The sequence below is a fragment of the Anolis carolinensis genome, chromosome 2, assembly GCF_035594765.1.
Source record: "Anolis carolinensis isolate JA03-04 chromosome 2, rAnoCar3.1.pri, whole genome shotgun sequence".
In the NCBI taxonomy this organism is placed as follows: Eukaryota; Metazoa; Chordata; class Lepidosauria; order Squamata; family Dactyloidae; genus Anolis; species Anolis carolinensis.
The window spans coordinates 207,267,089-207,295,003 of NC_085842.1; the positions used below are offsets into that span (position 1 = coordinate 207,267,089).

The window sequence follows — 27,915 nt, forward strand, 5'->3', positions numbered from 1 at the left end:
GCCGTAAGAGCAGCTGCCGCAGCCCCTTCCCGCTGCCCTCGCCCTCCTCCCGCCGCCGCCCTCCTCCCGGCTCTCTCCTCTTCCTCCTCCTCCTCCCCTCCCCCGCCCCGCTCCCTCCGCCCGCCCCGCAGACCCGCGCACCGCCCGCCCTCCCTCCTCCCGCTCCCCTCGTCCCGTCCCCCTCCCCCTGAGGGAAACGCGCCCCCCGGGCGGGCCCAGTCACCTCGACAGGTAAGGCCGCCTGTATTCCAAAATTAGTTTCCTTAATTTTTTTTATAATCCCCGGCCTCGAGTTATCCCCCTTTCCCGACGATGCTGTCCCGGAACCCCGCTCGCTTCGTTACGCAAAGCCGTGGTTGCCTCTGCGGCCTACTGCGGCCTAGTGGGGCGCGTGAGGCGGCGCTGTAGTGGCTGGAGCGCGCGCTGTGGGGGAGGGGGGGAAGGGAGGATTGGGTTCCACCTGCGGCGCGTGAAGGGGGTGGGTGGGAGGGGGGCTGCGCGCGAGCGAGGGAGAAAAAGAGAGAGATTGGGAAGGCCGCAGTGGGCCGGAGGGTGGGGGCGCTGTTGCTGCGTCACATTGGGCGGGATCTAGGCCTGGGCCGCGCGCGCAAAGGGAAAGGGGGGGCACGAGTGAGGGAGAAGGGGCGGGGCTTCTCCTCTGGGCGGAGGGAGGCTGACGCGGGCGAGAATGGAGAATGGAGGAGGCCCGCTGGAGGTAGAAGGAAGGAGCCAAAGCTTGCGGAGGGGGGCCGGCCAAGAAGAGTTGCGTCGTGTTGCTTCTAAACCCGTCCCGCCAGCGAGACGCAGCGCCCTCTTCTTCCCTTCCCGCAGCTCCCTATTTGTTCCTAGGATAGGAATCTTTGTAAGAACTTTGACATTTGAAGTGGGGGCGGGGGGGGGGGGCGGCGGACTTCTCTTCATAGCAACAAAAAGAGTATTGGGTTGCTGTGAGTTTTTCGGCAGTATGGCCTTGTTCCAGAAGCATTCTCTCCTGACGTTTCGCCTGCATCTGTGGTAGGCGAAGGTTGTGACAAAACTAGGCAAGTGGGGTTCATATATCTGTGGAATAATATCCAGGGTGGAAGAAAAAACGCGTCTGAGGAAAGTGTGAACGTTGCAATTGACTACCTTGATTAGGAATGAATGGCCTTTCCACAAGCATGTGGGCAATTTCAACAGAAAGGAGGAAACCATGAAAATGAATAAAATATGGCTACCTGTGTTTTAAAAAACTCTAAAATCAGGACATTAAATAAGGAGCAACACTCAAAAACAGCAGAAACCTCCCAACAAAGGATTCCCTCAGGCAGGAAGCAGCCAGGCCTTGAAGCTGAAAGGCCATTCAGTGCTAATCAAGGTGGCCAGTTGAAACATTGACACCTGCCTCAAACAGAGGAGGTTTTTTTTCTCCCACCCTGGACATTTCACAGATATATCAACCCCACTTGCCTAGTTTCCAGCAAACCTCACAACCTCTGAGGATGCCTGCCACAGTTGTGGGCAAAATGTCAGGAAAGAATGCTTCTGGAATATGGCCATACAGCCTGGAAAACTCACAGCAACTCATTTATTCCAGCCATGAAAGCCTTCGCAAGCACAATAAGAGTATTGTTTTGAAATAATTGTTTAAGCAATGATTTTATATAGGGAATGACAGGGGTTTCAGTGTTTTTTTTACTTCCATAATTTTTTTTTCATTTTTAATTGACAATATTATAGCAACATATAATAATAAAATATCTTTATTTGTACCCCGCCTCCATCTCCCTGGGGAGATTCTGGACGGCTCAGAGAAGCACTATAGTGCCGTATATGAACCACAATACTGAAGTACACAAGTATAAATATATGGCTTAAGCATAAAAACATCAATACATGTAAAATCCCAGTAAGAATAATCAGAATTATAAAATTTCCTAAAATGCAATAGAATCTTTATTCACAGATTCTATTGCATTTTAGGAAATTTTATAATTCTGCAATAACAAAGTGCGGAGTGGCACAATCGGGTCGGCCAGATTACACAGGCTCAAAAGCTTGCCTGGAGAGCCATGTTTTAAAACTCGCCCGAAAGGCTTGAAGTTTGGAGGGTAATCTAATTTCTTTATGGAGGCTATTCCAGAGCTGGGGAGCCACTACTGACAAGGCCCTCTCTCATCCCCACCAACCATATTTGAGATGGTGGTGGGACTGAAAGAAGGGCCTCCCCAGCAGATCTCAATGCCCGTGTCGGTTCATAGAAGGATGGGTTGGACCCGAAGTATATAGGGCTTTATAGGTAATCACCTGCATTTTGAATTGGGCCCGGAAAGTTGTTGGAAGCCAGTGGAGCTGCTTTAGGACAGAATATATAAGAAATAAACTTACGTTATGTGTGAATAACCAAATCTTGTAAATACCATGCCATCACATGACGCAACATAGATCCAATTCAGAGTTACAAACATCTGACTTGCATATGACTCCTAGTTACAAACTTGGGGGGGGGGGCGGATGGACAACAGGAAGTGATAGAGAATTTACCCCTAGGACAGGAAATGCACTCCTGGAAGAGTTATGAGGAAAAGGTGCAATAGTATTTAAACAATGTACCTGCTCTGATTTACATACAAATTCAATTTAAGAGCAAGCCTACAGAACTAATGTTCATAAGCTGAGGACGACCTCTACAAGGGTGTTTCAAAAAGATAGGATTTGCAGGATATAGTATGGGCATGGGCAGCCGGTAGGCTGTTAGGAATTGTGAGAGTTGAAGTCCAAAACACCTGGAGGGCCAAAATTTGCCCATGCCTGATATAGTACATTGAAATTGGGTCCATCATTTTGAAGCCCTTTGTTTAGGAGACGTTGGAGGGTTTTGGCCCACTGTAACAGCAAGGATGTGGAATTAACTCTCTTCTCCCATACAAACACTGGCAAGGGTTATGACAAATCCCTCTGGGATTAGGGAAGAAAAATTCTGAAATGTGGGTAAAAGTAAGAGCAGGCATAATTTTACTGCTTTACTTGTGCTTAGTCTCAGGATACCAGGTGGCCTGAGATCTTTGAGGAAAGTGAAATGGTCTAAATAGGAACTACCCTGTCTTGTACTAAAGGGAGAGAAAAACAAAATACGTTACGGTAATTGCAAAAATGACAAACAAAAAACCAAAACTTGGTTTCCAAGCACAAAACCAAAATCTGGTTGGCAGTATCGGTTTTATTTTCCAAGCATTCAGTTTTGCAATCTGTGTCATGTTCAAGCTGCAAATTAAGGTAGAAATGTCAATCACTGCATTCTTTGAACATAGGAAGTTAAAAGGAAGAGAAAACAAAGCACTGAAGTATGGTTTAAAATATATGGTTCAATTTCTATAGCAGCTAAATATGGTAAAACTAACTCTTAGATTCACTTACATATATAATATTTTTTCTGTAATTTAGCTCTTTTAGTTGGTTTAATGTTAAGCAATAACTTTAAATGAATAGTTTTAACAAAGTAAGTTGTTTGCTGTCACCTTTTATATACTTAGTATTTTAATGTTTTATCTTAAGTCAAATTACAGGCTTAAGACTACCATTAGTAGGAAACTATATTCCTTAAAATTGTGTTTGCACTGACTTTCTTTGGCCACTGCACAGGAGTTATGCTCAGAAGTTGCTCCTAGGTGATTTCAAGGTTAAGGTTACTAGCATTGAAAGGGTGTCTTATGGGCTCTACTGTCAAGCTAGACATTCCAAGTCATGAAGTTTAGTGAATAGTTAGAGTCACAAAACCAATTCCTTGGATTCCAGTGTCTTTTTAAATACTAGTGCACATGAATCTGTGAAAGTAACTGGAGACAGCCTTTGCTGAAGCTGTTTGTCCTCAGCTAAGCTAAGAAGCTGGGAACTAAAAGTATCAGCTGTTCTCCCCCCCAGCAAAGGGGAGAAAGAGAGGGAAGTCAGGTTGTTCAGGGGAGATGTTCCAGAGATTAATTTTAATCAGTGGTTTTCCATAAGGATTAACACATCTGGGTTTAGTACCTCATGCCCAATTTATGAATAAGCACCCAGAAAGTGCAAATGTTTAGGTATCTTGTGGTTAGTGATAGCAATCTTGGTTTTGAGAATTAGTGATAGCTTGGTTATTCCTTCCCTTTCATATAGTAGTTGGGCTATAGTAATACAGAATGTTGTGGTATGTTCAATATTTTAGAATAGAAGATCAAAATTTTTCAGGTGCCATCTTAAAAGGGTGTGTGTGAATGAGCTCATTGTGTGGTAATAAAACAGTACAGGTGGTCTTTATCTGTTCTAGTTTGATTTCCTCCCAGCGACCAAAGATTTGACCACTGACTAAGCCTGACAACTGAACACAAGATGGACACCGGTGTTATCGAAGGAGGTTTAAATGTCACACTTACCATTCGCCTACTTATGCATGGGAAGGTACTTGTGCTTCTTCATCTTGTTTGCTTTAGACTGAAAGTAGGTCACAGCAAATGTCTTGGAAAACCCAGTTGTCTGATCAAATTAAAGCATCACGTTGCTCTTGGCAAGCCTTGCTCTTTGCAGCAGAGCATTCCGTTAAGACCAGTTGAGGATATCCATAACTTAGCACTTATAAATAAATTGGGTAATATTGGATTAGTGAAGTAGAATTCCGTTCTGAGAACTATATGGTGGAGATGGAAACGTCCGTTTTTAAATTTATCTCATCAGTTATGTTTTTGAAGGGTGTGGAACTTGTAATCCATTAGAAGTAGGGTAAGGAGGTATGACTGTATGAATGTCAGAATGATTGAGAACTACATCTTTCTTGCATTTGCTGTTGCAGGAGGTTGGAAGCATCATCGGAAAGGTATGTGAACCCTCATAATTCTTATTCTGTTACATGAATTCAGACTAGTAATGTTAGTAACCAGTTTCTCTGTACTTTTTTGTGTGTTTCTGCATATGTAGAAAGGAGAATCTGTAAAGAAGATGCGTGAAGAGGTAGGTTTGGGGGAATTAAAGCAAGAAACAAAAACCAATCAAGAGAACTAAGATAGGCAGTAAAGGGCTCTTAAGATGGTTGGCATAGATCTCTAAGCAGACACTGTTAATCGTGAAAGTTATGGGGCATTCTTTCTGTATATTTGAGTATGTGGTTGATGGCTTTTCCAAAGAATCAGCTGTGGATCAGATACATCTTCATGTGAAGGAATGGCAGCCATTTGCATTTCAACATCTGAAAGCTATGATTATTGATTTGGCAGCTCCGGTGCTAGTACTTAAGATTTGCCTAATGAGGTAAAGCCTATAGCCTCATTATTTGCATATTTTCTAAAGCATTAAGTCTCACTAAATTCAGTGAAAGTTTTTAGGAATAGATTTGTGGGTTAATATAGTCAAGTAGAAGGAAAAGTCAATCCTTGTTTTATTTGTGACTATTTTGTTTCCTTTCAGAGTGGTGCTCGCATTAACATCTCAGAAGGGAATTGCCCAGAACGGATTATCACTCTTGCTGGACCCACTAATGCCATCTTTAAAGCATTTGCAATGATCATTGACAAACTGGAAGAGGTGTGTAAACTTTATTTTATTCTTCTGGTGCATTCTTAAACAGTACAATATGTTCATCAGAAACATGGAATTGTAATTGCTCAATAGCAAATTGGCTTGTGGACCTCTTATAATAAAAAATTTGTGAGTATGCGAGTACAAATCAAAGGAACTTAGATAGGCAGTAAGTAGTTCTTAAGCTGGTAGACATAGACCTCATAAGAATGACCATTATGTGACAAAGAATGTGCCATGTGTGTCATATGTAAATCTTTGTCATTATCCATTGGCTAGGAGTCTGAATTTACTGTTACAGGTAAGAGCATTTCTTAAGCATAATTTTGTGCTCCTAGTGGAAAATTAATTGTATCATCTGTCAGTGTCCTTTAAATGATGTTTGAAGAATTAGAGATCTATTGGGACCAAGTGAGATGGTGCTCTATAGAAGAGGTGTTATGGGAACTCACCGTATCTCTGTACTGCTGATAGAATTTTCCTTTGGATCATAGTTCTGTTCCTGATGCCTGTGGACATTTAATTAAATCTAAGATAATGAACTTCATTTCAGATAAAAAAAGGTGTTGGCAATTCTAACATGTTCAGGCTGAATTGCAGCTATTAATGTGTCTCAGAGTTTTTCTTGCCTGGAGGAGACATTTATCTAGTGACTAGTCAACATGACTAGGACAACATGAAACTGAGGACTGAGTCTGATTGGATCTATACAACCAATTTCTTAAAAGTGTGAGTTAGCATAGTGAATAGCCTGGCTTACCCTGCCACCCAGCCCTAACCAGTAGAACTTGTAAAAGTGCTTTATTAATCAGAATTGCGCGTCTGTGTACTGATACTGTGGCCAAGAGAGCAATTTGCTGACATTTTTGCAAGGTTTCTGCCTGCCTTCACCATCATGAGACTTAAAATGCCCAAAGTATCATTCTCCATTGAGCTGAATTGAAGTTGTTTACGGTTATTTTTTCATTCTTTTCTCAATTACAAGTTCAAATACGAAGAGCAATGGGTTTCAATGACCAATGAATTTTCAATTAAAAATAAATATTCTAGTGTGTTAGTTTTTGAGTCTGCAGGAATCAGCGTTAGTTGCTTCTGAATTTAGCCTGGTAAAATCGTGATCTTACTCAATATCATGTCTTCCCCCTTTGCCAGGGTTATTTGCCCTGCTGTTTTAGGAGAACCATTCCAAACGGTTCTGTTCTATGAAGCATAATACTGGTATTTCAATTTAACAAACAATACAGAAAAGTGGTGTGAAACACTACATCTCAATTGGAATTTAAATGTGTTTATTCCCCTAAAGCCAAGAAGTTAAATCAAATGAACCCCTGCAATATGTGTGCAAAGCTATGTCTTGTTAACTTTTGAAATGCACTGCCTAAGTATTACCAGAACATTAGTAACTTGAGAGGGATCTTTCTACAGTCCCCACCTTGTTTTGAAAAGCTTGAACTGTCCTTGACAAGGGCAAGATGGTGTCGCTTTGCTTTTGGCAAAGAGATTTGCAGCTTGCTCAACACAATAGTTTGTGTAGTGATAGCCTTCTTATACTCTATTGTGAAGTATAGTTGGAATCTGATAGATTGTAAGCAATAGTACAGACTGAAGTATTTAGTGTCTAATTGATATGCCCTTTGAGGAGAAAGTGACTGCTTGGTTATTTTGGTCAATCCAGAGTTGCATCTGGCTTCAGCACCCAGCCCCCCCCCCCCCCCCCCCTTTATAACATGTCTACAATACCTTTCAGTGGCTTTGTGAAATACAATTGTATCTTGAATAAGATTTTGCTATATTCTTGATTCAAACTGGTAAGTTCTCTTTGAAGGAGGAGCTTATTAGATGACTCAAAGCACATGTGTCATACAAGGCCCATGGGCTGATTGCGGCCCACGTTGTCATTATATCTGGCTCTCCAGATACTGGACATCTCCTGTATTTCTCATCATTAGACATTGTGACTACCTTGTTTGCCTGAAAATAAAATCTACCCCGACAATAAGTCCTAGTATGTATTTTCAGAATTTTTGAAGGATGCTCGAACTATAAGCCCTACTTCAAAAATAAGCCCTATTTACAGTTCATTAAAAAGTTAGTGTCCAGGCAGCTCTTGATGTAAAAAAGTAAACTCAATTGGCAGTGGAATTCAGGAGGACATATACATCCTTAACTAACGAAAGCAGATGCCATCCAAAGAATCACACTCAAAAGACCCTAAGAAACTCAAGGTGATAAGAGTTGGTGAATGCCAGGTTCTAACACACAGATTGGATAGTCCTGATGGCATCACTCCTGTCACAGGCGCATCACGTGCTGTTAGGTCCCTTGATGTTCCAGCTGCTCTCTTCTGGGTTCCATTGCAGCCAAGTGTAGTGGTTGGCTTCCCCTGGTAACTGGAAGCAGCCACAATGCTCTAATTTAATGGGCTCAGGTGTGGAATGACCCTAGCGGGGCTACCCGATCTGTGTGTGAGAGCCAATACTTGACAACTCTTAATGTTTTGGGTTACTTGGGTCTTTTGAATGCCATTCTTCAGGACATCTTGTTTTCCTTTGTATATAGTTTATCCACAATTTACTACAGTACAGCACCATATGTAAATAAATGAATAAGAAACATGATATGACTATATTTGAATATATGCGGATTTTTGTTCAAGAATAAATGCATATTGTTGTTCATGGAAAAATAAGACATCCCCTGAAAATAAGCCCTAACACATCTTTTGGAGCAAAAATTAATGTAAGACCCTGTCTTGTTTTTGGGAAAACAAGGTAGATTTTGTAGCAGTTGTGATCTGGAAGCCTGCTGTTTGTTCTCTTTAGTCAGGATAATGTGGTTTGAATTTAGGTACAAGGCTTGTAGATATGTCTAACTTCGAAGGTCCTTTAGCCTTTCCCCAAGCCAAATCATAAGTGCTGTTGAGTTGCAATTTCATTTATCCCCATTATACATGGCTGATAATCAAAAGTGATGGAAGTTGTCATTCAGTAACATCTGGGGACCCGAATTGGGTAAAACCTAAAGAGCACCAGCCTCTATATATAAAAAAATATTGCTGCCCCTATGTATCCATGAATTCTAAGTCCATAGATTCAACGGCACTTTGAAGGCAACTATAAAGCTGATGTGGCCCTTGGGAAAAATGACGTTGATACATACACCTGACCCAAAGGCATCACAAAGAGTATTTCCTTAGTCGAAATATGAATAACACATGCTCTAGTTTTGGCTGCTTCCAAGCTGATTTATTGAACATGTTAGTGCACTCTGTCCACTTGTGGTTGCAGGAGAATCTAGGTGTCAGTGTAATGTATCAGACACCTTGGCTGATGTTGTTGTTGATTATTGAATCAGTAACATTCGCTAGTCACTGTTTGACCAAGCACGTTTGGGGCACTTCCTCAGCAGAAGATACAGTAAAGATATTAATGCTGCGTGGATGCTGAAACAGCAGTCTAGTGACAAAATGCACCTGTAGTTTGTATCTTTCTCTCAGCCAAAAGCATGTATTACCTGAAATTTACCTTTTTTCCTAAGCATTGTGTATTTAAAATTTCCACTATTTCTGGCCTTCATTTGAAGTTTCTGTAGTTTGAAGTTTCTTTAACATCTTTTTTTCAGGACATCAGCAGCTCAATGACCAACAGCACGGCTTCAAGCAGGCCCCCTGTTACTCTGAGACTTGTAGTACCTGCCAGCCAATGTGGCTCTCTTATTGGGAAAGGAGGCTGCAAGATCAAGGAGATAAGAGAGGTGTGTACTGAACTCAGCTAGGCCAGTGAGACTTGTTTGCTGCTTGCCTCTGTTGCAAATGCTACATTCATTCCCTTTAATCATGACCTCATCATGTGCCAAATGTGTTGAGGGTGAATACCACACATAGACTCTGTGTCATCCTACTTAATACAGCCATTTATATTTAGTGCTCATGAAACTGAGACTTGATGGCTAGAGTCAGACTTGGTATAGCTGGGTGCTTTGCATAAGTTAACTCTCTTTGTCTTTCGTGTTTTGCTTCCAGGATCAGTTGTTGTCAGATAAATGAAAGAGGGTTCCTCGTGGTAGGCAGTGCTCTCAGTGGATGAACTAGACAGTCCTGGGACCATACCTTCATTTGTTTAAATAGTTGTTCAATTTGTAAAGACAGGTTAACAATTTCTGAAGTCAAGGCAGAGTAGGGCAACTTGTGGTACAACAGTACTTACATTGAAGGATAGTATTAAGAATATCTCAAATCCCTACTATATTGTGTAAACAATTGTTCCATAGTTAGGGAGAAGTTCGAATGAAGGAGGTGCAGCATTTTTCTCTTAATTGGTGTCTTTGAATACAATGCTATTTTGATAGGAAAAATACTAAGTAGAGTGTTTGAGTTCTTTAATGTTCTTATCAGATGCTTTCTATTACACGACTTGTCAGAGCAAACCTTACGTTGCTGAATCTAAAGAATTGTAACATTCATAGATGTGAAGCTGACTGTTTTCTTTTATACAGGCCCCTTCGCCTACCCTCGGTCTATGATTGTTTATTCTACTCTTGTCTTCCCATCTTCAGAGTTTAGCTAGGTTTAGAAATGCCTGCCATAGATGATCCATTTGAATTAGTTTTTCATACTGTCACAGTTAGAGCTGCCTGGGAAATAAACACTGGCTGATAGACCTACTTAATGCTGACTCTCAGTTTACAGCTGGTGGTTATCAATTCTACATTTTAGCTGAGGGCACAGTATCAAACACTGGCCATTTTGTAAATTTTTTGGCATACTATTCTTGAACTTAAAAAATTATAGAAGTGCATTGAAGGTAAGAAGTGGATTATATTGATCAGATTATTTGTTGATTAACATATTACCTGATATGTAATACTAGATATGAAATAGTTTATCTCATCAGTATTAGGATGTTTAACCTTCAAGCTGCCAAAAATTGTAGTTATGAGATAGTACAGGATATTCTTGCAGTTCATGATGGAAGGAACCTGCCCAATAGGTTTGTTGTAGAATCTGTGGAGTCTGGAACACTAGATCTTTGCCTTTAAAGCTATTTATGAAAATTGGATGTCGTAAGGAATGTGAAGCCTTGGCTCTCATGCTGAATCAAATACTGTGATGTATTACGTAAAAATAGCTGTATTGTAAAAATGGAGCCCTCTTCTTTTGGCTAGTTCCAAATAGCTTGGAAGAGGGGGAAATGGCAATTCCTCTGTGCTAGCCAGCTATCATATTGTAAGACCAATAACTGAAGAAGCAAAAATGTGACTTGGTATTTTTAATCTTAAAGAGCACAGGGGCACAGGTCCAAGTGGCAGGAGACATGTTACCCAACTCTACTGAAAGAGCAATCACCATCGCTGGGATTCCTCAGTCCATCATTGAATGCGTCAAACAGATTTGTGTGGTCATGCTGGAGGTAAGTAGAAAAGACTGAGTGCCCTGTCTTTAAGATACTGAAAGATTGTGAGTGCAACAGAAGGGCTGCTGTTGCATTTTATTTTTGAACAGCTGATATTAAATTCCTGTTCTGACAGCTGTCTGAGTGTTTTTACTTCATAACATGCCTGGGAGCCTGCCTGCATATGTGAGAATCCTCTCTTCCTACGTGTGGTGTGTTATGTCAGTGCTACTCAAAATGGTGGTCTATAGATTGGTGCTAGTCCCTGGCATGTTTCCAAGAAGGAAAGAAACAATTGCGGTCAGTGGACACATAAATGGTATTGTCCCTGGCAATTTAGGGGGGAAAGCCAGTCTGTCACAACATACTGTCATAGAAACTAGGAAATATTTTCCTGGTTTCAAGTTCATAAGGACTTGATAGTGGAGAAACAGAGTTTTTAAATTGCTACATCCAATTTTAGCACCCCTTGAAATAGAACTGTGAGGAAGGAATTGTTACTATAAAAGCATCTGAATGTGCTTAAAATCAACAGCTTATAGGTGTACAGAAGGTAATTCTTGGTCTAGCCTACAAAAAGCATGGGAGGTAGCTAGCAGTAGTGTGCCTGAGGAACAAACTTAGCTAGTAAAAGTTGCCGACACTTGGCACAAGACCATATGAGAGTGTGTGTTGTAGGACCCCGTTTGTGTTGACTGTATCGCTGTATCTCTCTATCTCTGTATCTTTTTCTGTGAGGCACTGTGGCATAGTGGTTTAAGAATTGGACAGTGCCTGGAGCCCTGAGTTCAATTCCCCATTCATTCAGGGTAATTCACTTGGCCACTTTGGAATCTCTCAGCTTCAGAGGAAGGCAGTGGCAGACCTTCTTTGAACAAGTCTTATCAAGAAAATTCCATGGTAGGGTTGCCTTAACTCCGAAACCTGAACCACACAACAGCAACTATCTGTAGTGTTTATAACCTCAAATGATTCTGCTTGTCAGAGCAATATCATGTACACTGGCCTTCACTTCACAATGACTTTGTATTTGGTTCCCAATATTTTCATTTGATCAGGCTGCAGGATGCTTTTTAAAACAATGCTTTTCCTCTTATTCATATTGGTTGAAGCAGGCTGTTCTTGTGTGAGAGTTAATGCTATAAATAAATGAAATACACTAAAACTGCCAGAGTTAACCTTCTGCTATAGAAACCAATATGGCTTCTGTTCAGTGACAGATCAAAGGAGGAATTGTGCAAGTTTGAGTACGTAATCAGCTTAAACACCTCACAGAGCTGTACAATCTTCTGCCAGATACTGAACTATCTTGAAGTTTGAGTGCCCAACAATTAACCATGTTTTTCTTTGCCTCTTCCTTAATCTAGTCTCCCCCCAAGGGCGTCACCATCCCTTACCGACCTAAGCCATCCAGTTCTCCTGTCATCTTTGCAGGCGGTCAGGTAAGGCCATTCCTCTTGTTGGTTATGGGCGGGGGCAAGAAAACTGTAGCCTACCAAGCTTCAACACTGCCAGCACACATCAAACCACTCTGCATGCTTATCACCTGTGCTGCCCACCTGGCCAGCACAGTGCTACTTCTGCTGCTTTGGTTTTGTTCTTTGGAGGCTGCTCTCGAATGGTCAAGACGCTCTGATATTCTTTGGGATTTCATGTAGATAGCCATGTGCATTGGGGGAGTTAGCTGGAGTTGGCAGTCCACTTCAGACATACCAGCAAACCAAATGTCTTCTGCTTTTGATTTTGAGGCAACACTTGCAATTAGTGATTGCAACTAGCTTGAATTCTGCAGAACAGTAGTTCAAAAGCAGCAAGGGATTACTATTGAGACAAACAGGTGTCGTGACAACTAGAACCCAGCAGACTGGGGAAGTGAGGAGATCCTGATTGCCACCATGATAGCTATAGGCCAAAATCTAGACTATGGAAACAAGTTCCTTTAACGTGATGGTGCCCTGAATGGTTCTTTCCTGTCATCTCAAGGATTTTACATTTCTAGCTTAAAACATGCTGTTGATACTGGATCTGAGTCTTTCTCAAACACAATTACGTAAGTTGCTTAAGGTATATGGGAGGTGAGACACAAGTGTCAATTTTTGGGTAAAGTTAAACATTATTATGGCCAATGCAGGATGGGGCTTCAGTCTCCCAGCTGGCTTGAATCCTATTACCATTTCCAATGAAATCTGCTTGCTTGATGGGCTGTAAGAGTTCAGGTATTTTCTGCAAGGCATTAAAAAAATTACAGCTGAACTTTCCAATACATGAAGCCAATTTAGCCAGATAGAGTTTGTGTGAGGGTGAGACATGCAGTTCTGAGAAGCATGAAGCCTTTTGGAACTTTGTGTCCAGGGAAGAATCTTGCGTGAGTATCTGGAATTGGAACACTCTGAAGACTTGGTTATTCAAATGCCTCAATAATCATCTGTAATACTCATCTGCCCCTTTGAAGGGGCAGCATTAATAGTTCCAGTGCTTCAGAAGTAGATTTGGCTTAACTGATGGGTGGGAGAGGGGTGAGCTAAACAAATTGAAGACTGTAAATGTTGAGTGTTGGTGTGCTAGGCATTAACGGATAGTTTCAGTCAGTAACAGAATGTAGAGGCAGCAGCTGTACAGGTCTTGCTACGGTGTACCCAGTGCTTGCACATTGATATGCCACTTATATTTGGGAGATCTGTCTGATAACCTCTTGCTGGGGAAAAGGTGCTGTCCCGGTCTTGTTCTTGCCTCAATCCCTTCCCTCTTCTTCCTTGCCCTGTTCATATTACCTACTCTCCAGAGGCTCTTGACAGCTTGCTAACCAGTTCATTGGCAGTGGAACGGCACATGGGAGGTTATGGAAGATATTTGCAGTTGCTCGCTTGCATCCTAGAAGTTGGTCTTTTGTGGTAGGGTAGCTCTATTCAAGATTGAGGGTCATTGTATCCGTGCAGACTCCCCCGGCCCCTGAGGGTGCCAATAATTGGGACTTGCCCTCAGGGAAATCTCACACTGTTGTCTGTGCTACTGATGTGACTTGAGTCAGAGTAAGGCAGCATCTATCTAGCACAGATTAGCCCTTGATCAGAGAAAGTTTTATATGACTTTGGTGTTAGCGAAAGGTTTCGGATTGACAGCCCTGGAGACTGAAGTCCTCTATTTATCCACAGGACAGGTACAGCAGCGGCAGTGCAAGCTACCCCCACACCGCCCCATCAATGTGCCTCAACTCTGACCTGGAGGGACCACCTCAAGAGGTGAGAGGGGAGTTCAGTCTCCATGGCCCATTCAATCCTTGGCCTCTTTGAGACTGCCAACAAGGGTGGCAAGACTGGTGGTGGCGGCTTGTGCTGTGAACTCCTGTTCATTGGGAACTGGATTAAGGCCACCAAACAGTTCTCAGCAGGCCAGTAGGCAGCCCTGCAGGTGGTTACAGCTTGGTCCGTTCCAACCTGGGCTGCAGTTCTCCCCATGCCCTATAAGCATGAGACTTGTGCCCCTAAAGCTTCACTTAGTCTTAACCAGTCCCCACACAGTCACTGCCTTGCTGGGTTGCTTCAGTAGCGTAATTGCCAAAACCATCCAGTTTGGCAGCTACTCTCTCCCTGTCTTCCAGATGTAGTTCTGCCATCTAGGACCTGGCAATAGTGTGTCCTCCGTAGGTTCCTGAGCATGGAGTGTTGGGCAACTAATTTAGTGGGATGGGGCTGAACACTCAGCTGGTTCCTTTTAGCTTTAAAAGCAGTTGGAGCATAGGAGGTAATTAAGCTTCCCTGTGGGGTCAAGTCTGGGTTGTATGTAGGGCAAGAGGGCTTGTAGCACTGTCCAGTCCTCCACTACACAAATCATCACCAACAACCAGCAGTTAACACTAATCCTTTTTGTGGCAGGGGACCAGTTTCCCTTTTCACGCTATATACACTTAGCTAATTTAAGCAGCCCCCTTAGAGACCTGCCTTCAGGCTCCCACCAATTCTCCCCCTCAGCTTTCTGGCTTCCTGGCTAGTTGAAATCTATCTGTCACTGGGTGGCTGTCCAATGGTTTTTAATAGGACTGTTTTCCTCCTTTTTGTAGGCCTATACCATTCAAGGACAGTATGCCATTCCACAGCCAGATGTAAGTTTTGTTTACACTTCTTGTCTTGAAACCACCCCACTCCTCCCTTCAAAATTTCTCCATGCTTTCTTAATAAGCAGCTTTAGCAATCTGTTTTGATTTGAAACCACAATTTGATCTAAAATGATCCTCAAATTTTGTTCAGCGCTTCTTTGCGTAGCCAGTCTTGAGCTGTCCTTCTTTTCCTGCCGGCCTGTGACACACTTGCACAGCAAAACTTGGTACACATTGCCAAGTTCCAGTTTCCTCCCACTTCTCCCAATTTGACATAAACCCTTTAAAACAAACAAGACAAAACTCCATGGTATACTGTCATTGTGGTTCTTGGTAAAAAGGGCATAGGTGTAGTGCATTTAACTGGTGGTGGTGAAGGGGAAGCTCGCTTCAAACCTCTGCTTTCCTCTTTAAGCATGATGCTCTGTACATCATGTTACTGTGCAGGTGTGACTAGAAGGTGGTGGAGTGATTTCTTGGGGTGCATTTCCTTGCCACGCTTCCAGCTTAATTTAAAAGCCGTTAGCAATTTTAATTTGATGTAAAAAGGGTGCTTTACCTCCCTATTTTTTTTACTGATAATGTCTGTGTTTGCGTTAGTTGTAGCACTTCTTATGGAAGGGCCCATAGGACTTTGATCTCTGCTTGTGGCATACTTAGGAAAAGAAAGAGCGGGGCTGGGCTGAGTAAGTCTAGTGGAAAGATCTAGTAAATTGTGCTGTTTAATATAGGGGAGAGCATCTGGCTCCATTTAGTCACTCTTCATGATATACCTCTCTCCTCCAAATGCTTGACAGAGTCCTGCATGGTGCATCCCAAGCACCACTGCAAATCAGTCTCTGTGTTACTTTGCCTGTTCGTGCTTTGTCTCCTAGTGTTTGTCACAATTCACTGCAGATGCCTCCTGTTAAACCCAGGGTACTTTGAGATGGGGGTTGGCCCTACACCCCATGGTGCTTCCCTTCTGTCTGCACCCATTTCTGCTCAGGGCAGTGCTTGCTCCTTAACCCTTCTCCTAAACTCCTGCCCCAAGGTGCAGCACTTCATGCTCAGCTTGCAGTGTCTGTTTATTTCCCTCTCTTTTAAAACTGTATGCGGAACAGGTAGGCTTTCAAAATTCCTAACGTCATTTCTCTTTCTCTCCCTTTTAGCTGACCAAGCTGCACCAGTTGGCAATGCAACAGTCACACTTTCCAATGTCTCATGGCAACACTGGATTCAGTGGTATGAAAATCCCTTCTTTCTTGTATAAGCTAGCAGTCCAAGAATCATCACTTGGCCTTTAATGCAGATGCTGGCCTTAAGCTCCATTATCTCACTTTAAAAAGTCAACAGGTAACAATCTTGGGGAGTGGGTGGTCTTCACTACCCATGGAAATGAGACATGCGATTGCTGCTAGGTAGGGTGTGTATGCTGTTTTCCCCATAACCCTTTCAGTAGCTTTGCCAGTTATTTCTTGCCTCCAGCTGCTGCAATCCTGACAGTTGTGCCAAATTGTATAAAAGTTTGTCATGTGGCTGAAAGTCTGATAGGGCTTCAGCTAGGACCACCACACTTATTGTCCCTTGTATCTTGACAGGCGTTGAATCCAGCTCTCCAGATGAGAAAGGCTATTGGGGTAATGACTGAAAAAAAACTGTAGTTACTCTATTGTGTGTTCATATTGGTGGGAGATTCTTTCCTTTATAGTCAGTTCTACTAACCAGATACAGTGCAAGCAATTGCAAAATGTAGAAAGTAGTACAGGTGCAGATATTGATTAGGTTTTATTCTCTTCTCTTTTACAAAAGAAATCCAGCTGGAACCTATTGGACAATAGAGTGTAATAGAAAGTGTCTAATTTCTCACTTAGTAGCAAAGTTGTTCATTTTTGAAAGTGGTAGGTTAGCCACATGTTATGCAATAGGTATATTGGGTTGCTAAATTTAAAGATCAGATCACATGATTTTGATAGCAGTATCCATCCTCCATTTGGTCAGTGCAGATTGTGCCTTAACAGTATTTGTGTCAGGAAGAACTCTGACATATGACTAAGATCTGAAGAAAAGATGGGAGTGCATATTTGTTTTTGAGTTTGTATTTGCTACATTTTTCTGAGATAGTTGCATAAAGGGTGACTCTGGCTACTTCATTTGTATATTTGAACAAATATGCTACATGTTCTCTTCACCCTGACCAGATAGAACCCATTTTTTTGTTGTCTGCTCAGAAACTTTAATTCTCAGATACTTAGGAAGAGGAGGAAAGGGCTTGGATTTAGCATCTTACATCTTGCTGTTCTGTCTGAACCTCTTCAGGATAGCAGTTTTTCCGGCAGCAAGTGCTAACCTGACTGGTCTGGTTCCTGCTATCTCTACCTCATGCTAAAATGTGCTTTGGTCTCTTTCTATGTCTTTAGCAGGTCTGGATGCATCGGCTCAAACTACTTCTCATGAACTCACCATTCCAAATGATGTAAGTATTTTCAGAGTTGCAAAATACGTAGAAATGTAAGAACTTATTTAGAGCAATTCCACTGGCCCTGAGCTCCTGTGCTCTTTTCCCAAGAATACCATCACAGGACATTGTAGCATTGTTCTTGTGCTATAGCCTGGATAGCTATCTTCTATTTACTACACATGAGTGGAGTTTTTATATTCAGGACATTTGCATATTTGTAGAAGAGAAGGCAGTTGAGCTATAGTGCTGTAACTAGGGCACCATAACATCTCTTCTTTAAAAAATAAACAAACAAACAAGTTCTAGGGCTAATGTGGGCCTTGACTCTAGAGATTATTTTAAGGTTTCTGGACCTTTTTGAAACTATGCAACTTGCTTAAAATACAGTAAAAGTATTTGTAACCTATTTTTAAAATGAATTTGAAAGCCTTGTGAGGTTTGCAGGAGAGAGTTTGCTATTTTTGTAGGGGGAGAAAGGGCAGTAATAATTTTTAGCAGGCTTTGCTTTATGGTTCAATTCCATGACTGAACTGAGAGAACCGTTGTACTTTCTCATTTCAATCCTTCTGAAACTCATCTTAATGTTGTCTTTACAATCTAGAATTGGGGAGGTGAATGGGTTGGCAGACACAATTTGGTTTCAGTGTTGCTAAAAATAGGAAATTGAGATACTTGATTTGCTGTGAAAGTCAGAAAGTGGTGTGTAAAATTCTGAATACCTCCAAACATAGAAAGAGGTAACCTGCTGTTCTTCAGATATTTTGAAGTCGTCCTAAATCTCAGCCTCCATGTCTATTGGTCAGGAATTGTGAGGGTTGCAATATAGCATAAAGTTGTCATATCCTACTTTTTATTCATACGGGTTAAAATTGAAGTAGAAGATTGCAAACCACTGAGTCTTTTGCTCAGTTATGATGGAGCTCCTTTGCAGTGAAGCTTTGAGCATACAGATACCATGAGACTTACATGTGCTCCAAATTGATGCAATATAACACAATGTTTGGGTCTCTTTGTGTTGTTGGGGCAGTATTGCAAACAATAGAACTGTTGAACCAATGTAGTTGTCTCACTGCAGCCAACTTGGGGTGATTTCATGTCACTTTGAATTAAATGGCAAACTAAGCAAGCTGTTCGGATAATCATGGCCTTTAAGTATAATCTGAATTGAGGCCAAAGACTTTGTTGAATCCTAGTGCATTTCTAATATGTTTGTAGTTATATTAGTGTTGTATAGCAGCTTGTGTTACTAAGGCTTCTATACTCATCAGGGTCTGTTCTGTCTACTGTGTATTACTGCATGCATTGTGCACTCTTGTTTTGTTGTAAAGTTACAATATCTGCACTTATTGGTGGGCAGGCTCCCTAATTGAAAAAAAACAATACAAGTTAATTATGCAAGAAATATCAGTAATAGCATATGCTTTTTATTACTGAGAAGCAACTATAATTGTTAATATGACTCAAACAAATGGGAGGTCAGGCTGACATAGAATCATAGAATAGTAGAGTTGGAAGAGACCTCATGGGCCATCCAGTCCAACCCCCTGCCAAGAAGCAGGAAACAAACAAACAAAAAATAGCCCATAAGAATGATCTTGAATGGAAGGCAGGGTCAGCCCTTGTTAGTACAATTCTTGGGATGGGAGCCCACCAATAAAAATTAGTTGCTGTGTGCTGCATTTCAAAGGCAGGAACTGGCAAAACTCTTGATTATTCTTTGCCTAAGAAAACACTATGAAATTATTGGTTACCATAAGATGACACGCAGCTTGAAAGTGTGTATACATATACAGGCAGTCCCTGAGTTACAAATGACTCATAGTTAAGAACAGGGGTGAGACAACAGGAAGGGAGAGAAATCTGTTCCTAGGAAGGGAAATTCATTTCTGAAAGAGGTATCATGGAGAAAAGGCGTCTCTACTGAGGCTTTCTCACCAATCCTTATTTCCACAACAAGTCAATTTTTTCAAAATCCAGTTCTCACAGTGAGGTGAAATCTGAACGGGGGGCAGACAGCAAAACAAATATCACAGGGGTGTTAACCCTTCCCTATGCTATCCAAAGCTTACTAAGATGTACCTGTTCCAACTTACATACAAATTTAACTTAAGAACAAATTTACAGAACCTATCTTGTTTGTAACCTGGGGACTGCCTGTACAGAGAATGAAACTAGATCAGTTCTTCAGTTGACCCTTGGTCATGATTTCAGCTTCCTGAATGACAGTGTGGAAAAAAGTGCTGTTGCTCTTTTTAATAATGTTATTGCAGTCCTACAACACATTGGATTTGCCCCATGTGTTTAGTATAGTTGTATCAAGGCAGGAATGTGAGGGAAGTTTCTCAGACTGCTCAAACAGACCAGTGATAATGTGAGGAAGATAATAAACAAGCCAACTTAATGTTTGCAATGTGGGGCAACATGAAAAATAATGAAGCCAGAGTGTGCAAGGCTCAATAATTCCTGATCATAAACTATGTTAACTGGGGCTCAAGGGAGTTGTAGTCCAAGACATTTGTAGAGCACTAATTGCCTGTTCTTAATTTGAATTTTCTGACTAAGGTAATGTTACAAGTTACTCTTTTATCTATAGATAGTTACTGTTTGTTTGCTGGAAAATCAAATTTAGAAAATTCTTTTAATATGCAGTTATAGTTTGCTTTCATTTCGGTACTCTGAATATGAATACTAATATAGGAAAATGATTATTTACCAAACATGAGATTAACAAGTTGTTTACTTAGCTTTCCACATTCTGTTAGTTAATCCTTGGTCTGTAGAGAAAGTGCCAGATAATGTTGGACTCTCAGACTCCATTCTGACCCCCCTTTTTTTAAACCACTCAGTTGATTGGCTGTATCATTGGGCGTCAAGGCGCCAAGATCAACGAGATTCGCCAGATGTCTGGGGCGCAGATCAAAATTGCCAATCCAGTGGAAGGATCTACTGACAGGCAGGTTACCATAACTGGATCTGCAGCCAGCATTAGCCTGGCTCAATATCTAATTAATGTCAGGTAAGTCTCTTCAAATGGTATACTTCTTGCTAATGCATGTATCAGTTGGCAGAAATGTGAATGTGAAGTGTGTCTAAAACTAGGTATTCTGAAAAGTGATTTCTTAGCACTGAAACATTTCCCAAAACACCTGTCCTTCCCCTGTAACATTGGTAGGTAAATACTACTGTTTCATGTCCCATTCCCTTCTCTTTGTGAGCATGGTGAATGAAGATTGGAGGAAAGAGAGCGATTGAAGTAAATGGGGGGATATGTGGATATCCTCATCTTTAGCTAGCAAGCCATGAGCTGTTTTTACTATATTGTTCCTGGCTGATGACAGAAATATTCACCACTTTTTCTGGGAAGTCTATCTAACATTGAGGCAGATTTAAGTTGGGAGCTTATAACAAAGCCTGTACAAAAATAAGATTATTGCTGGGTTTCGGGAAAGGTAGTTGATGCCGTGCAGGAGTCCTAGAAACTGTGCAGCCCCATTGGTTGGAACTGGAACAGAAAGTAAAGACTTAGTGCTACCTTGGGGGATGTGGCTGTGTGCACTGGAAGGCTCCTTCAATTCCTTTTCTCCCTTCCAATATTTCTACCAGCAAAGCTTCAGTTGAAAGCTGCAGCAGTCTCTGCAGCAAGCAATTGCTGCTTCTCAGGTCCTGTCCTTAAAGCCTACTTGGCAAGTAGCCCTCTGTAGCTTTCGAGCTGGTTAGGTGATTTCATAAGTCAAAAGTAAAAGCACCAGCTCAGTGGGGAGAGCATTGACTTCAATAATTAAAAACCCAGGGCTGAGCAGATGGCGTGGTGCGTCCTAGATTTCTGCTCTTCCGTCACTGCTGTAGTTCTGGTGCTTCTTTCAAAATGGCTGGACCAGTATTCAGAATCTGGGCAGAGTGGCAAAGAGAGCTGGAAGCTAGCAGGAAACTGATGTTTCAGTCAGTCATTTTAGCTCCCCATTGAAAAGTTGATGGTTCATTCTATCACATTGTGAATAAATAGGTACCTTCTCAAATCTGTACTTGCTAGTACTTGGAAATCAGTGTCTTGATGCATTACCTTGAGCAACTGAAAGTACCTGCAGATTCTTGGAACAGAGGAGAATGTTTCAGGGTGCCCAGGAAGCTGTTGCTTCTTTGTATTGATTGGCCCAGTTGTCTTCTGAACTAGCTAGATAGAACCTTGTTAAAGGAAGCTCGTTTAAATGTTTTCTCACCAAAATTGAGAGTCCTGTGTAGCAAAATTAAAAGTTCTACTCATGAACAACTCATTCATATTGGGTCTCCTTTGTGTGGATGTCAAGCATTATTCTATAACACACCTCCGAACTAGTATATTGTGGATTGGAAGGGAAGGGAATCCCTCAGGAAGTGGTTCTGCCTTGTTAGTGTCCTGGTGACACTTGCAAATGGCTACCATGGAGCCAAAGACTAAAGTGCAAGGATTTTGAGTATCCTTTGTGTAGTACCCGAGGCCAAGTGCTTACCATAGCTAAAAACAGATCCTGCCAGCTGGATTGCCTATTGCCTTCTAAATCATGTCTGCTTGCAAATGAGACTTTGAAAAGTATTTGCAAGACTCCTGTTTACTCAGGTCAGACCCACACTAAGTAGTGGGGACCAGTCATTCTGTACAACACAATCACTCCACCTCTAAGCTTGCTTTCTGGTGGCATTAAAAGAAATGCATCTGAGTTAAAGGCAGGAAGCTGTGTGTCATTTCCACTTGATTGAATGGATGGTGCCTTTTTGTTGTGATAACATTAGGAAAACACAATTGGTGCAGAAAAAAAGTAAGAGGAGGAAAGGTTGGTGCCTGTTTGTTTTGGTGTGCTGAGTGTCCTGTTAAATCTGATGGTCTTAATCAAAACTGGATTTCATGTGCAGAGGGTATTGAGGAAGACTATTTCTATCACAATTGTATAATTTGGTTTAAGTGTGGTCCTGGTCTTCTTTCAAACCAGACCACATCTCTTAAACCAGCTACACATCCTAGAAAATGTAATTGAGAAGCACACCTAAAAACAAGAGATGAGTTCAAAGGTATTTTCTATCACAAGTAAATTAAACCTTCCTTTAGTTATTTGGTGTGGTTTAAGTACTATATTTTAAGCACATTTTAAAATGGTCCTCTCACTAGATAAAGGATTATTTCTGTTCAGCAATAGAGAAAATTGGTTTGTGTTACGCCTCTGGCAGTTGGCCTAAGTATTTCTTTCATTAAGACTTCCCAGTTAGTTATGGTGCATGATATAGCTAGAACTAGTTTGCTGCACAAATACATGTATTGAAAGGGTCTATGGAGTATCCTTGTTCAACCTGAAAAAATAGATGCATGGATTGCATGGGGAAAGTGATGCAATACAAGGACTTACATAGAAGAGTTGGGGTTTCACCTGCCTTGGCTCTATTATATGTGTGTGTGCGCGCTCTGTAGTTCAGTACTGAAACAACCAATGTCCTCAAAAGCCAAAAAAAAATTATAATGGGTTTGAGTCTGGGATTTGGTGGGGAGGAGTGGGGCTGTGTTTAGGGAAGTCTGTTAGCAGCCATTGGTACACCAAGAGAGTGTTGAGGTTCCCTTGCAGCTAGTATTCTCTCCCTATCCCATCTTTCTTCTGGCTATGCTGTTTCCAAACCTTCCTAGACTAGGCTCTTGCTATTTAAGCTGTTTGTGTCCTGTGCTTTTTGTGTGGTGTTCCCACCCACCCACCCGTATTTTTGTTCCTTTTTTCCTCTGTTACAGTTTAGAAAGCGCTAAACCCTCCTCCCAGGCAGCCTCCGTCACGATCCCCGACCACCTCAGCATCAACCTCTCTCAACCCTCCACCCCTTCTTCTTCTTCCTCCTCCACCACCACCCCCTCGCTTGCGACAGCAGGGGTCTCCGACGCACCCTCCAGTCTCCCCAACCCTCTTCCGACCGCCCCCTGTGTCTCCAGTCTGCTTGGCATGAAACCCGTCCCTCTCCTGGCTCTAAATGTTGTGTCTGCTGCTAAGGGTGCCTCCACCACCTCAGCTGTGCCATGTGTTACTAACAAACTGAAAACGGAAAAACAGAGATTCTCTCCCTACTGAGTATCTGCTTGTGGCCTTAGAGGAACAGCAGAATTTTTTTCAGCAATGTGGGGAATCCTGTAGAGGAGACTTGGAAGAGATTTTTTTTAAACTTCAAAGCAAAGTGAGCTTGTGATTCCTTTAGAATGGAGTTTCTTTTTGCTGGCGACCGCTACTAGGTCAAAGACAATTGAGCAAGTGTATTAATAAGATTTCAAGTCCAATAGTGATCTTGATTATGTAGCTTGTAGTAGTTTTACTTTTAGTAGTTTTGTTTGCATTGTTACCTGGAATAAGGTGGGTGGGGAGGGAGTGAGCGGGCTGGGAATTATGCTAGCGTCTGTTAACAAAAGTACTCATTTGCAATTCCTTGCTTTAAGCTGTGCAAAGAGGCTACTTTGGCCAACCCTGTCTCAATGTCTGTCTTTGTAATAAAGTTGTCACAGTGGAAACGTACACAGATGTGCCTGAATTGGGACTGAACTCTGTGGCCACAAGCTGGTTTAAGTGATCACATTGCACCCCCAGGCTAAAGGCTTTCAGTACATACTCAACCATTGCACTACAACGGCCTTCACTGACTTGGCGTCCTGTGTATTGATTTGGACTACTACACTTGGGCATTGGCTTTGCTGGCTAATGGGGCGTAGTAGTCTGAAATATCTGCATAGCACCAGGCTAGGCTAACATACAACATTGATTACATATAGAAACCATATTCTTTGGAGGTTCTGATGCTTAATAGATTTGATTTTACCTACTGCCCTGCTTTCACGTATCTTGCCACTTTTCCATGAAACCTGTTGCCCAGCCAGCCTTGTAATTCATTCACTCAGTAGAACTACAATATATTCTCTGCAGCCACATCATTTCCTTTGTATAGCTTATGGCAGATGTGCAAAGTCTGGTTCAGACATCTGGCTTTCTCCACATTGAAGACCGTTTTGTCCACTGAGGAGGTGACTGCATCTGGAGCAGTGGACACCTTGCAATGAACAGTTGGAATAATGCTTCAGGTGCCCCACTTTTAAAGTGTATTTCTAAATGTCAATGTCAGGCGCTTAGCCCTTAAAGTGAGTAGTTCAGTAGCCTAGCACTGTTGTTAAAAACGCTTGTCTATTGATGGCAGTATTGGCCTTTGACTAGTGTCAGGAACATCTTAACAGATGCTCCTTGGGGCATGAAATCGGTATTGAAAAACAGTCAGCTGCAATGTCTGGCCAGCTGGCTTCAGTCATTCTTATTTTTCTTATTCTTTGAGGCCAGCAGCTGCTCGTTTTCTTCACTAAGGGCTCATTGGAAGCTGATTGGACTATTGTGCAGACAAAAGGGATATGCAGCAAGATGACATGCTGCTGCCTTTAAGCAATGGCGTTCATGTGTTCGTTCTTTTGTCTGAACATGAATACACATGATCTTTAGCCTGGGGTTGCTGCACAAACATTGTCCATGTACTTATACTTTTTGAGCAGCCTCCTGTGTTTATAAACTTTCACATACTGAGGCAACATTGAGCAAGAACGGTGATGATGGGACTGCTAAGATGCTAAGTGTTTATCCTTTGTAATTTTAAAAAGTTGCTGGAACATGTTTAAAAAAGCTGATGGCTGGCGTCTATACAATGTCACTCTTTGCAATTCAGGGAGATGGGGGTCCTGTTGTGAGGGAGGGGGAGACCCGTAACTGGCTGACTTACACAGCTTTGTCAAACTCTTTTTCCTAAATAGCAGGAGTCTTTTAAAATACTTGTTTCTGCAGTTTGACTTTCACAATTGTAACTTTTTTTTTAAAAAAACTGTTCTGCTCTGTAGTGTAACCACATTAAGTAAAAATTGTCCACTCTTAACCAAGTTTTTGGGCTGGCCGTTTGTTTTCTAGTGTCATGTCGAGGTTAACTTTGTGAGGTATATGTCCGTTCTTGATAGTAAGTGTGACTGTGTGTTGTACAGCATCAACTCCTAAGCAATTACAATAACCATATGGAGCTTTAAGGATGGAAAAGGAGGAATCTGAGTTTCATTCTTCTCCCTTATTCTATCAAGCTGCCATTCATATAGAACTTGGTTCCTGTACCCATTTTAATGTCATTAGCTCTGTGTTAAAGTAGGGGAGTGATGTCCTGTCAATATTTGTTAATAGGGAGAAACACTAGGCATCCCTTACTGCTGAATGATTTGCCTAAGTGTTCTAGATTTTCACATCCTTTAGGATCCTGTCCTTGCCCTTTGACATTTTCCACTATAGTTTCATTCTAAACATAAGTAGAATTCTTAAGTTCTCTGTTAAATGTAGTCCCTTGTGCCCTTTCAACAGCTCCAGCATATAGTTCTTTTGCCTTCCCTTTGGTCATCAGATTATAGCTGCTTAGACCATTCTAGCAATTCCTTATTGCATTCCAGTAGGATTGGGTGGGAGAAGGTTTACATACACATGCCCTGCTCATGTGGGCCTTTCAGGCCTTTCCTGACATTCTGTGTCCTTGGGTCATCTCAACCTCTTGAGACTTGGTCATAAAATATCACTCCCAGCCTGGATGGGTCTGATGTTAGATGAGGAGCACTTGCACGGCTGGGAAAGTCTAGATAGAGGGCATCAACCAAAAAGGTAAGTTTTGTGTACCTAGGCTTGCACCTATTGGATGTAAACATTACACCTCCTTGAAGACTTGAGAGGGCTGAATGGAGAAATGTTAAAGGCAACGTTTTTCTTTCCAACTCCCTCAAAAATCAACCATAAACCTTGGTGTACTTCTAGTGCAGTGGTTCTCAACCTGTGGATCCCAAGTTGTTTTGGCCTGCAACTTCCAGGAGTCCCAGCCAGTTTACCAGCTGTCAAGTGGAGTTGAAGGTCAAAACATCTGGGGACCCACAGGATGAAAACTGCTGTAGTGATGGTGGGAACATGTAAAACCTGAATTTCAGGACCTTTGAACCCACACTTATTGAACAGTAAACTCTGATCCTGGCTTTAGGACCAGGCTATCAAACTCATTTTTACATTTTAATGCTGTCTTTGCATTTCACACATGTGGCTTCGGTTAAAACTGGGCAGGCAGAAGAGATGTAGTTTAGCTTTAGCCTTTAAGCATCAGACTGTTAAAACTGATCATATATTGCTACTGATACCTAGCACTAGTTCTGACTCGCTTGAGAGAGGACTCTAGCTATTACAGCAAATCCATATGAATATTTCCTTTAAATATTTGACTGTATTCTTACTTTGTCTGGTAAATCCACCACATAATTCCCATATCATTACTGGCTTGTGTCATCAGTGGCTTCCCTCCGGGTCAGGACATTCAGTCTTCAAGGCAACAAACCACATCTTCGTACTGCATATCTGGCAGATGGTTGTAGGAGTAGAGGCACTCAGCTTTTTCTGCTGTTAACAAAGCTCAGGAAATCAAAGGGTGTTGTGATGGTATGTCCCAGCATGGGAGAACGTGGCTGCATTGATATTGCTGCAGCCTGAGCTCCTCAGCATCTAACAAGATACTTAGAGCCATTGCTGATGAAAACCTTACAGCTGCTTCTTACGGGATTGGCAGTTATCATTGGGTCTCTCATTGGGAAAAAGGTGGAGTATAATTAAATACCGGTACAATAAAGTAAAATAAGGAGTACTACAAATCAATGTCAGCTTTTTTATTAAACAGTAAACTTTGGGTCTCTTAAATGCTAATACTGTACAGATGGAATTGAGTTTGTCTTGCATTAGAACTGTGGCTTTAACCAGTCCAAATTTGCTAAAAGGACTTTAACCTCTGTTCTCCTTGTAGGCTTTCTTCGGAGACTGGTGGAATGGGAAGCAGCTAGGACAATGCAACCGCCTCACTCATTACCCGTTTCTGCCGTTCATCCCCATGATCCATCTGTGTAGTTTCTGAGCAGTCAGCAATTCCAGGTTTTAACTAGTTTGTAAATTTTCAGTTCTACATGCTTTACCCATCCACTCATGATTTTTTTAATTGCAGCATTTTAATTCCTTTTCTCTGTTCAGCTGTTAAAATGCTGATCCATATTTTAGTTTATAAGCTTCTCCCCCTTCTTGGCTCATTGAAGTTTTTCTGTTATGTCATGAAATGTAAGAGTGGAATTAATACATTTCAGTTTAGTTCTGTAATGTCAGAAATTTTTCAAAAAAATAAAAAGATGGACTGGAGCTTTTTCTTGTGAATAGAAATGTGTGATACTCTCTTGAGTTATTTCCTCTGGCTTTCATTGTATTTTACATGACTTATTAAGCCTTACAAGACGCCAATCCTCTGAGGTCAGTTTGGGTTGTGTGGGTCTGATCTGTGTGGGTTAGGGAGGAGGGGGCGTCTAAGTACAAGAATAGAAATGCCCCGAATGCCTGCTGCATCCAACTTCACACTGCTGTGATCTGTAAGTCACTAGATACCACACACTTCTCTAG

At 41.8% G+C, this 27,915-nt stretch overlaps 1 protein-coding gene across 20 annotated transcripts; it reads left to right on the forward strand.

Annotated features, from left to right (window-relative positions):
• Positions 1-27,660, forward strand: pcbp2 (poly(rC) binding protein 2). 20 transcript variants are annotated; one of them, XM_016991115.2, is made up of 15 exons: positions 1-231; positions 4,280-4,410; positions 4,799-4,822; positions 4,924-4,956; positions 5,410-5,526; positions 9,142-9,273; positions 10,800-10,928; positions 12,278-12,352; positions 14,063-14,149; positions 14,968-15,009; positions 16,155-16,227; positions 16,584-16,622; positions 17,403-17,458; positions 20,290-20,459; positions 23,190-25,349. In XM_016991115.2, exons 2-15 carry the CDS (start codon positions 4,342-4,344, stop codon positions 23,518-23,520), a joined length of 1,377 nt encoding a protein of 458 aa, XP_016846604.1. In that variant the 5' UTR covers positions 1-231; positions 4,280-4,341; the 3' UTR covers positions 23,521-25,349. The 20 variants fall into 20 exon arrangements, with proteins under 20 accessions (XP_016846604.1, XP_008101862.1, XP_016846605.1 ...); XM_008103655.3 differs by having other exon boundaries at positions 17,406-17,458; XM_016991116.2 differs by having other exon boundaries at positions 4,296-4,410.
• The last annotated feature ends 255 nt before the right edge of the window (positions 27,661-27,915 follow it).